This window comes from Pan troglodytes, chromosome 4 (genome assembly GCF_028858775.2).
Source record: "Pan troglodytes isolate AG18354 chromosome 4, NHGRI_mPanTro3-v2.0_pri, whole genome shotgun sequence".
In the NCBI taxonomy this organism is placed as follows: domain Eukaryota; kingdom Metazoa; phylum Chordata; class Mammalia; order Primates; family Hominidae; genus Pan; species Pan troglodytes.
Window position 1 is genome coordinate 158312263 of NC_072402.2, and position 11037 is coordinate 158323299.

The following is an 11037-nucleotide window of genomic DNA, read 5'->3' on the forward strand; positions in this document are numbered from 1 at the left end:
TCAAATTGAACATTTAAACACCATAAATATTATTAAACCTGAGGTTATTTTCTCCCTCCTTTCAAAGTTTTGCTTCTCAATTCTTATAGTAACATTGTGTGTGTGTCTTCTATTGAAGGCATCTCTAATCCATTTTGCAATCAGGTGAGGAGCAAATAAAGAGACATCTCCAGGGCAGCTTGGATGACTGGCTGCTGAGGGATAGAGTGCCGTGGCTCCCTTGACTCAGAAGTACTGAATTCACTTGTCTGCCAGAGTCTGGGGATACAGAGAACTAATTAGCTCCCTTCCCATTCTACACACTAATCAATCCCCATAAACCTCTTGGCCCTGATCCACGGCTGATAATGCAGGAGGCACAGGGCTGCCTGGGCAATTCTGAAGCTTGGCTGGAATCTACTATCCTGGGAGAATCATAGCCCCATAACTGTCTTCTCCTTGTTAGCAATCAGGAAGCGGCTGCACACTAATTCATGCTGTTCCAAAATTCGACACTGATATGTAGGGACTTTGGAACATTTTTCTGGCTCAGTGCACGTTTATGAAAATCCATCTGGGGGAGGCTGGGGAAAAGGATAATAAAGAGGAACACCTGAGGCTTCCCAGAGTACACCAAGCCCAGTGCAGAATTCTGGCAGCATGAAACAAGCTCTGACCTGGAATTCAGGATACCTGGGTCTGGGATTTAACACTAGTTAACCATGTTGCCTCTTGTAAGTCACTTTTCTTTCTGAGTGTGCTTTTCTCCAAAATGAAGAGTTAGTACCACAATGTGTTCCATGGTAAGATAATGGATGTTCTAGTGCAAAAGACTGTGTGGATAATCCATGTTTAAATGAGTTTGGAAAACTGGGATGAAGTTAAAGATGTTTATCTGCTACGAGACTGTACAGTCTTTAAATATGCCAATGGACACTGTGATTCCCTAGGTCCAGGAGATGTAAAATGCAGCATGTTTTAAGGATATTTGAGGAAAGCATCTTGTAGGTCTGTATTCTAGTTGGGACCTGCCATACCAGGTGACACTACAACTTGAGCTTCTTATTACCATTCCACACTGCTTCTTAAACTATAGAACTCTCTGTGCCTGGAACCCTGGTAAGGCAGGACTCACCGCAGGCTGGGTCTTCCAGGAGGTCCATGATGACCGAGTCAGCACCCTTGGTGTAGACGACAATCTCGCCAGTCAGTGGGTGCCTCACAACCACAGACATTCTCTTCCTGACAGAGTCAAAGCCCAGGGTGCAGAGGAGGCTGAAGGTGAGGCAGGTGCCCTGGGGCAGGCGCACTGTCACCTGCTCAGGTGTCCGGGACACTAGTGTGAAGCTGTAGGCATGGGCAGCGTGCACCAGGGCGGCCTCATCAGGGCTCTCAGCCTCGTAACAGAACTCAGGCCTGGCCAGGTCTGTGGCTGGGGCCTCCAATGCCTCCTCCAAGGAAGTGCCTGACCCAGACTCCAGGATGTCGCCCTGGTCCCACATGCTGCTCCTGTAGCCACCGTCATCAGTGGAGTCACCTGCACTGCACACAGATGCATCATCTCTCTCATCTGAGTCTGTGGTGGCCACGTTGGCCCCTAAGCTCTCCCCCAGGTCTGTGTCAGAGGGTGCAGTGGATGAGAATGACTGGCTGAGGCTCGATAGCTTCAACTTCTGGAAGAGCTGCTGAATCTTCTCCAGGGACGTCCCCAGAGCCTTGCTTGAGGGTTTGATGGTGACCTTGTGGCCAAAGAAGGAAAGTAGAACATTACTCTCAATGTTGGAAATAATACCAAGTTGTCTTATGTGGAATATGAAGGTACTTTTGCAATAAGTGAAGTCAGATGTTTTCCTCCAGCCCTGGGATTCTAAGCATTGACAATGGTCATTTTCCACTATCTTTTGATCATCCCACTGTGAGCGTGGAGAAAGGAAGGAAAAGGATATGAGAATCAGAAACTCATAGTAAGGGTTCACATTTCCTGAACTCTCACCATAAATGCTTCTGCTTTATCTTTGAGTGCGGTATCTCATTTCATCCTCCCGATAATTCTGTGGGATGCTATCATCAACCCAACTTATGGCTGAGGACATTGAGGTACAAAAAGTCTACATAAATTGGCCATGATCACCCAGTGTGTAGGGAGCAGAGTTGGAACTCAAACCCAGGTCTGCTCGACTCCAGGGGCTGGGCTCTTGAGCTACCTGCCAGCTGAAGCTCCCACATTAACTTGAAAATTAGGAGGTGCATACTGTCTTTCCCCAAATGGTACTTCTTCCCCTCTTAAAAATTAGTTAATTTTTAAGATAAAGCTTTCTGCCTCCAAATCTTCCTGAAGACTTCTGATAACTTGCTGACTTTTCAGTGCTTAAGTGATTTTCACGGTGGTTTGGAATCTGGGCATAATGAAGGGAGGTTGTGGTTTAGTGCCTGGGTGAAACTTCTTGTCTTGGTTTCATAGTTGCAAGTTGTACCACCTAATTATTTTCTCAGTGACTCACAGTGGTGGTTGGCTAAGAGTCTGCAGAAGATTGAAGGCAAATCCACCTTCAGTAGATTTCAGAGTATAACTTCACATACATGACCATTCAGCTGCATTTTTTTCCATGGGAAGAACATTACACACAGTATTATTTTTAACCCGTATATAAAAACAGAGAGCAATATAGCACAATATTACTAGAAACCATTATGGAATTGCATAGATGGTTCTGCCATTTATGAGCCATATGTCCTTCATTACCTTGAGTTTTCTGAGCTACTATTTCTTCGCTTGTTAAATCCAAGGTCCTGCCTCATAGAGTTGCTGGGTTGAGAGGATTAAATGATAATACAGGTAAAGTGCTGGGTATGGAGCCTGGCATAAAGCCAAGTGCTCAGTAATCACTAACTCTTAATATCTACCTGCGGACACATAGACAAAGTTTGAAAGCTACACAGAAAGCTCATATGTATCTTTTTCCGTTTTATTTAAAAACGAGGAAACAGACCCAGGGAGGGTAAGAGACCTATTCTAGGTTTCACCGTGATGAAATGACACTGTTGCTAGGACCCAAATTTCATGTCTCCCCGATCAGAACTTCTCCCCTCGCCCCTACCCTGCCTTCTACTTCTCTACCTCCTTTACCCTCCTCCCCCAGCCATCGCTGGTCCTTACCCTCTGCCTGGGCTCGGTAGTTGTGGACACCATGACAGAGTTGCAGATGGTTAAGGCAAGGAAGAAATCAGCAATGGAGGAGGTGGTGGAGAGGGAAGCCTTGGAAGGTCTGCTGTCTGACAAGGTCTCCAACCACAGGGCAGCATCTCGAACCTTGGTCAGTAGGTTTTTATCTGGAGTTACATCTTTTTCCTGGAAGAGAAAGGCCAGAATGAGAGTCTTTTCTGGGAAGGAAGCCCACTCCAGAAGAATCTTCACATGCCTGGGGAAAGGATGATGCAGCTTCATTGCAGTCTTGCATCCAGCATGTTTTCCTCTCCCACAGGTCTGGCCATTGCCAATTCTTATTTGAGTCCTTCCTGCCTCTCAGTGCCACATGTCCATCCATTACCAGATGCTGACAGTTCTTCACTCTCAGTGTCTTCCCACCATTTGTGTTGCTTCCAGCCATGCTGAGACCCTCCACCCCTCAATCCTGAATTTCTGCACCAGCCTCTAAACTAATACTGTTGCCTCTCACCTTTTTTTTTTTTTTCCTAATCCTTCCTATGTATCACCTGCACAGTCTTCTTAAAACTCCATTTCCTCCTGGCATTCTTGACTTCAAAAAACCTTTAGGAGATATCCATTGTTAGCGTGATCAATTATTTGGCATTTAGATTCTTTCACAGTTTGCATTTTCACTCTTTATTCCCATGCTTCTCAACATGGACCCTCAGCTCAGCCTGGTGGTCTGTTTGCTGCCTCTTGGATGTATACTCCTGTATTCCTCTGATCACACTTTGCTTGAAAAATCCTCTTCTACCTACCAAAATCCTACCTAGACTTCAATAACCATGGGAAGTCCCGCTTGTCCGTGAGATCCTATATAGCTCACAATGAAGTCTCTTTCTCCTGAACCACAATAGCAGATTCTTAACTCAGAATGTCCACAGGAGTCAGGCATGTAAAGTGAATGAGGAAGGTGGGCCAATGTAGAGTGGAGGACATTATGGGGTGGTGGGAGCTATGAGACCTAGCAAGTCCCACCACTATCTAAAGGGTAGCTACTGCTCTGCTGAGTGTAATGCTCCAATACTGGTCTAGTTTGCCAAGTCTCTTGATTTTTCAAGATAAAGCAAAGATGATGCGTGACCTATTTTTTTTTTTCTTTTCCTCCTATTCTTTTTTTGGAAGAAAAAAGAGGACGGGCTGGATCTGACCCATGGATTTCCAAATTTTCACATCTTTGTAGAAGTTACCACTTGAACCATCCCCTTGGAATTCGCTACATATTGACCTATATGTTATTTGTTGGTTTATTTTCTCTTGCTCTGACTCCTCTACCCCAGGGATCTGATGCCAGAAAAGCTTCTCTCAGGCAGTGAGATCTTAACCAGAGCAGAGGTGGTGGTGGCAATGGCAGTGGTGGTGTCTGGCTTTGTCTATCTCCCCGCTGGCATCTTGCTTTGGCCTGTATTTTAAACTCACTTTTCTTATGTCCTTGTTTAATCTCTCTAGAGATAAGGTAAGAGCCTCAAAGATAGAGAGGTTGAGTTTTCCATGAGGCTGTATTTCCTAGAGCTCTAACTACAGCTTTTTTGAAGCAGAAGCTCAACAAATGCCAGTTCTCAATGGTTAGATATGACAAAAGCCATTTTGCACAACGCTTTCACATAAGACCATTCCTATCAGTGTTCTGAGTTCACAGCTAAATCACGGTTTAGAAGAGAGTCAATGGCTGAAAATGATAGACTGAGGGAATCTTGATTAATTTGTGCAGGGTGAAGACTGAGGGCCAATGAACTTTACCCAAGTTAAGAGTTTAAAAAAACAAACAAACAAACAAACAAACAAAAAAACCCATGGGAAAAGAGGCCTCAGACTTTTCTGACTACCAAATGCAACGACTCCCAGAGGTCTGATTCTGTCCTCCCTAGGGCTGCTGGCACAGGAGAGCCAGAGGGGAGGAAACTCAGACATACCCCACAAGAATGGAGCACACACTCTTCAAGAATGCCAGCCTTCATTCTGGGTGCTCTTCAAGAGTCCACAGTCACACCCCAACTTGTTCATACCATTGTAAGAAGACAACTTCCAGAAAAAAAGTCTGCTTATCAGAAGCAAGAGGGCTAATAAAACTGAATCAGACCTGCATTTCCTTCCATTGCCCTGAAAACAATTGTGTGAACCATCCGTACCATGTGGTGTCATTATTTCCAAAATCCTGAGAAGGGCACACTCATATTATCCATGCTCTCTGCCTTTGACTCCAGTCTTCCTAGTAGGAGCTCACATTTGTGAAACTCTTCTTACCTTTCCAAGCAACGTCATTTATATAACCTCATCAGATTCTTATAGTCCCAAGTTGAGACGAAATGAATCCCGACTTAACTAAAACCCATAGAGACAGGCTGATTTGACCAAAGTCGCCTAGTGAGTTAGTGTAAAGCCAGAATCAGAGCTCAGACTCCTGAACTGCTAGTCTAAGGTTTTTCATTTCTGTGGTCACAGTATGTTCTCTTATTAATATTTCTCTGCAAACTTCTAAAACCAGATTCCAGGGACCATCCAGTGTTTGTCATCAAGTCACCAACACCACTCAAGGAACTCCAAACCTATTTCTCAACAGAGTAATGACAGCTCGTATTCATGTGGTGTTTCTTATGTTCTAGTGCATCCATGGCTTCATTATATCCCTGCAGTAACATTATCTATTTAGTACCATCATCCTCCCAATTGTCTCTGTATTTCAGATGAGGAGACTGATGCCCAAGGAAGTTGATTGTCTTGCCCAAGGTCACACAGTAAGTGGGAGGAATTCTTTCAGTTGATTTCAGTTAGTCTGACCCTAGAATTCATAATCTTAACACCTATATCAGGCAAGATCCTGCATGTGAAAGAAGTGGCCTTTGAGACTTGCTACCACCCAGGGTCTTTAGTGTCTGGGCATCTCAAACACAATAGATGCATTTGTATATCTAATCCTTAAGGCTCAGCAGATAGTCCATGAGAGTGATAAAAGGGATTATGGAAAATTTCATTTTTTCAGAAAATAGATTTCTTTTTTAGGGGGAGGGTACATAAATGAGATGCTGTTAAATCTTACTGCCACAGGTACCCAAGTTGAGGAACAAACTTGGAGATGTCAAAGCTAAATCCCCTATTTTCCTGATGCCAAAATTGAGTGTCAGAAGGAGGAAACTGCTTGAGATCACACATTGATTTAGGGTCAGAACTAGGACAGTTTTCATACCACCTGACTCCCATCCTCTTATAACACACTGCTTTGTTCCAAGCTATGCATTATGTATTTCCAAATGCTGACACAGTTAACATGCTTCAAGTTATTTAGTCCATTTTCATTTACCCACTAGTCTATAAGTGCTATGAGGGCAGAGACTGTCTCTGATGTGTCCCTCATGCCTGGTGGATTGTTAAGCACTCAAAATATTTGTTAACTGACTCCTTTCTAGGATACCACAATAGCTCACCACTGATTAACTCCTGCTGTCTGTTCATTAAAACTACTCTTTGATATATTCCCATCCAATCTTGTAGCAATGCATTAAAACAAAGGCCTTCGCTGTAAAAGGCCCTGGCTCATCCTGCAGGTGCCAGGAACAGATGTCAGCTAACCTTTATCCAGTCACCACAGACTTGTTGCCACAGGGCAAGGCTCTTCATGGCTCCTTTTGCTCCAGCCCACTGGTTTCCCATGTGGACCATTAACATTTAGAAACTTGGCACTTAGAGCACTTAGAAAGAAAGCAGTGTCCTTACCCATTGCTGACCATTGTCCAGACTATTTCTCGGAAGAGAAAGAAATATACATTTGTGGGGCCACCAGTTTTTTATGTAAGAGCTTTGTGGCGGGCAGACACTCAACTAGTTGGATTTCTTTCCATTGTAGACCACCTAAAATGCATACAAACCCCCTTTGAGGAAGGTGATTTTTGAGCTCAAACGATATCTTCAAGGGTCCTATTATCATTAGATTACACTTATTGAGAATGCATAGCATAACAAAGTCAGGCACTGGGCTAAGTGCTCTCACATCCATTATCTAATCATCCTAAGAGCACTGATATAGTTAGTATCATTCCACTTTAATTATGAAACAAGCGAGGCTCATTGAAGTTAAGTAACTTGTCCCAGGTCATAAAATCACAGATAACGTGCTGGGACTTAAATTCGGTACTGCCTGATGCCAAAGTCTAAACCCTTTAACGCTATGCCAACATTTCTCAAACTTTAACATGTACACATGTCAACTGGGGATCTCATTAAAATGCAGATTCTAATTCAGCAGCTCCGAGTGGGGCCTGAGCATTGGCAATTCTGACAAACTTTCAGGTGGTGTTCATGCTGCTGCTCTGAGGACCACAGTTTGAGTAGCAAGGGTCTGTGTTACATGACAACCCTACTGTTTCCATTCCTTTCTGGCTGGGATGTGTTCCCACAATGAAGCCTGGGGAAAGTAGGACAAACTCTACTCTGTTATTCTTCTTTCAGTTTTAATAATAACTCGCCCAAGTTCAGTATAGTAGTTTGTTGCTACAGGAATCCAGAGAAGGAAATAAACAGGAACCCTGGTTCCTGAGCTTGGAAGAAAATCCTTCATGGCATAGTTCCTCTTATGTCTCTATTTCCTCCTCCTCCTCCTCCCTGGATTGCACCTTTCATTCCAGCTACTCCGAAGAACTACAATTCTCCATCTTGCTTCTACAGATTGTCTCCTCTCACAACCTGCACTCCTCATCCACTCCTCACTAGGTGGTCTCCTTATTCCTCCGGTTAATATTTACTCCTGTCTCAAAATTCAGCCCAGGTGCCAACCTTTCCAGGAAGCTTCCTTGATGCCCCAGTATGATATAGCTGCACCTCTTCTAAGCTCCTATAGCACCTCTGCAACCACACATCCCAGCCCAGAGAGCATTGTCCCGTAGTCACTGGTGCTCCTTTTGCCCCTTCATTGAGCTGTAAAATCCTGAAAGCAGGAGCAATGTTCTATTAGACTTTATGTCCCTAGTCTCTAGGACAGTATATGCCACAGAGTAGATGCTTACTGAATGTTTGTTGACTGACCCAATAAATGAAAGGCTCTTCTAAAGAAATGTAGACACTGGCAGAGGTGGGAAGAAGCAGGCCCTTCTGTTTGTTGTTGGTGAGTGTCTCAACTGGTACAACGTCTTGGGAAGAATCAACCAGAATAAAAAAATGCACATACTGGCCAATTTAGCAATTATGCTCTAAGAATACTGTAGAGAAACTCAAACACATATATAAACAGATGATGGCTCAACCATCCAACGAATTCTAGCAGTCATTAAAAAAAATAAAAGATGAGGCAGCTCTCTATTGAATGTCTACCTGTCTGTCTACACATAGGAAATATTCTTTAAAATTCATTAGGTTAAAAAAGCACAGTCCTAAACAGTGGGAACGGTATGCTTCCACTTGTGAAGGATGTGCTTGTGTATATGCCATACTTGTCTGTTTCTGTGCACCTTTGGGAAGGACACACAGAAGCTGCTAATCGTTGTTGTGCCTGAGGTGGTGGGAAGAGAGGAGGGAGGGACACTTACTTTCCACCATCAGCCTTTGGTTCCTTTCAGTTACATAACCCTGTGGGCTATGACTATTGTGGAAACATTTTCCTGGTTGCTGGGGAGCTGGAGGCTAACACTGTTTAGGGCAGTGATGGTTTTGTCCTGTCTCAGGCTCTGGCCTTAATGACATTTAGTTTGAATCAAGAACTGAGAAAGTCCAATGTTAGTAAATGCTCACTTAAATAGGAACACATGGATTGTTAGGGGAAGCTTTTCCCAAACGGGGCATAAGCCCAAAGAAAAAAACTCAGTGGTGAAGCAAGAAGGGAGTTTTCCAGATCTTGTCAGTTCCCACCTCTTGTGAACAGTGTCACTGAGGCTGGGTCCCCCCACCCCGATTTGAGATACTGGGGGACAAGGGGAGTACAGATAAGCTTCACTGCTTCCTGCCCTGTGTGATCACATCACTTTCAGAAAGATTCTGTGTACTTGGCTAATTAAATCAGGACTCTTATCTAACCTTACAGTGGGAGTGTGTGTATGTGGGCTGTCCCACCGATTTGGAGCAGACTGGGAGTGCTGCATAAATCTCTTCCAAAGAAAGGCAGACCAAGATTAGTGAAAGGAGGCAGAGGTCCAATGACACCTCCTTCGCTCCTCTCTGTTGCATTCTCTTCGGAAGGGTAGGGTGGCGGGGGGCATGTCCACAAAGGAAAGCAGTGTGGAAGTTTGGAGGAGCCTAACTGGCCCCAATACAAATTTTATGATTAGGAAGATATTCTTTGGTCTGATGGCGCTGAAAAACATTCTGCAAGTGGCATTTTTACACAAAGACTCTCTGCTGAAATCTTGGCTGCTTACAGACAAGGAGAAAAAAAAAACCCATTTCATTTTCCATCTGCCAGTACTATTAAACATTGGCTTGGGACTCAACTCACCATTTTTATAAGTATATTACCCCCACCTTAAAGCCACAGATTTTATTGCAGGCAATTAGGTGACAATCACTGATGGTTTCTTGTTTTTTTTTGTTGTAAATGAAAAAAAAAACAGCTTCTGTTTTTGCTGTTTTTGTTGATTGTTATTTTTGATTTAGAGCAAAGGGCCAAGGAAGCCAACAACTGGCTTCTTTAGAAGGTGGTAGAATGCTCCCTGGAGGTTTCAGAGGCAAATTTTGACTGAGTTCACTAAGGGAAGGTAAAGAACTGGTGATTCCAAGAGATGATCAGAACAGATTGGGTGCCAGATGGGCAGGTGCAGGAAGGCACAGAAGGCAGGTGGAAGGGGACAAGTGCAGAGAGTCTGTCAGGAGTGGGTGGGGGTGGGCACCGAGACAGCCACCTGGGGCTGCCACAGGAGCTCTCTAGGGACGGCTTCAAGGATCTGACACCAGCTAGAGGTATTTGATGGGTTAGCACAAGAGTCCTTAAAGGCTGCATACTTCACTCCCTTCAGCAAATGCCTCCCAAGCTGTAGAAAGTGCCAATTTGAGCCAAGTGAAGACTCTTTCCTGGTGGGGTGATGGCCTGCTTATGGAGGGTCCCCATCTTGGCTGCTCTTTAGAATCATCAGAAATTAAAATATAAGTGCTCAGGACTCACCCAAGACCAAATATACCAGGATCTCAGGAGAGAGAGTTCAACAATTGTATTTTATGGAAACTCCCCATTTTCTCTTTATGACATCAGATATGTGAACATTTGTTCAAGGCAGACAGCTTCCCTTTAGAAAGATCATTTAAAACTTCCATTAGGTATCTGTCTAGAACACACAATTTTAAGAATTAAATCCTCAAAATAAACTCATGAGCCAGAACAATTATCTTCATTTTAACAATGGGTAGGTTGAGGCTTCCATTTCAGTAAGCCCACCAAAGTCACAGAGCTAGTACATGGGGTAGCTGAGATGAAAACCTGACACATTAGACTCCACATGTGCCTAATTCATAGCTGGAAGTTAGCCTGCAGGTCAGCAAAACATTATGTTATTTGATCTTTCGAACAGCCTGGTGAGAATTGTAAGTAAAGCATTTTCAGGTGGTGAAAGAGACATAGAAGGAGGTTTAACATGTTGCTTAAGGTTACCCAGCAAGCCAGTAGCAGAACTAAAACCAGAACCTCCATTTCCTAACTCTTAGCCCAGTGCCCTTCCTCAAAACTACTCAAAAATACAATTGTTCCACTAACCCCAGATTTTTAAGTGACCTTATTACATAAGAGTATACTTAGCTGTTCATAAAAAGAACATATCACCATCTTCCCTTCACCAGGCAACAAGAATTGGAACTTAACTCGTGTCAATTTCCTTACTGCTCCTGAATGAACTTAGTCAGAACTTGCCTTTGGGACTGCCAGCCAGGGCAGGATGATG

At 43.8% G+C, this 11037-nt stretch overlaps 1 protein-coding gene across 5 annotated transcripts in view; it reads right to left on the reverse strand.

Moving 5' to 3' along the window:
* ATP10B (ATPase phospholipid transporting 10B (putative)) overlaps positions 1–11037 on the reverse strand; it is a 360087-nt gene that overhangs the window by 56153 nt on the left and 292897 nt on the right. For all 5 annotated transcript variants that reach the window (XM_016954150.4, XM_001137552.8, XM_054685268.2 and 2 more), the window contains 2 exons: positions 3137–3328; positions 1115–1718 (listed from right to left, as the gene is read on the reverse strand). In XM_016954150.4, the coding sequence (XP_016809639.1) occupies positions 1115–1718; positions 3137–3328 (796 nt within the window). The remainder of the gene's footprint in view (positions 1–1114; positions 1719–3136; positions 3329–11037) is intronic.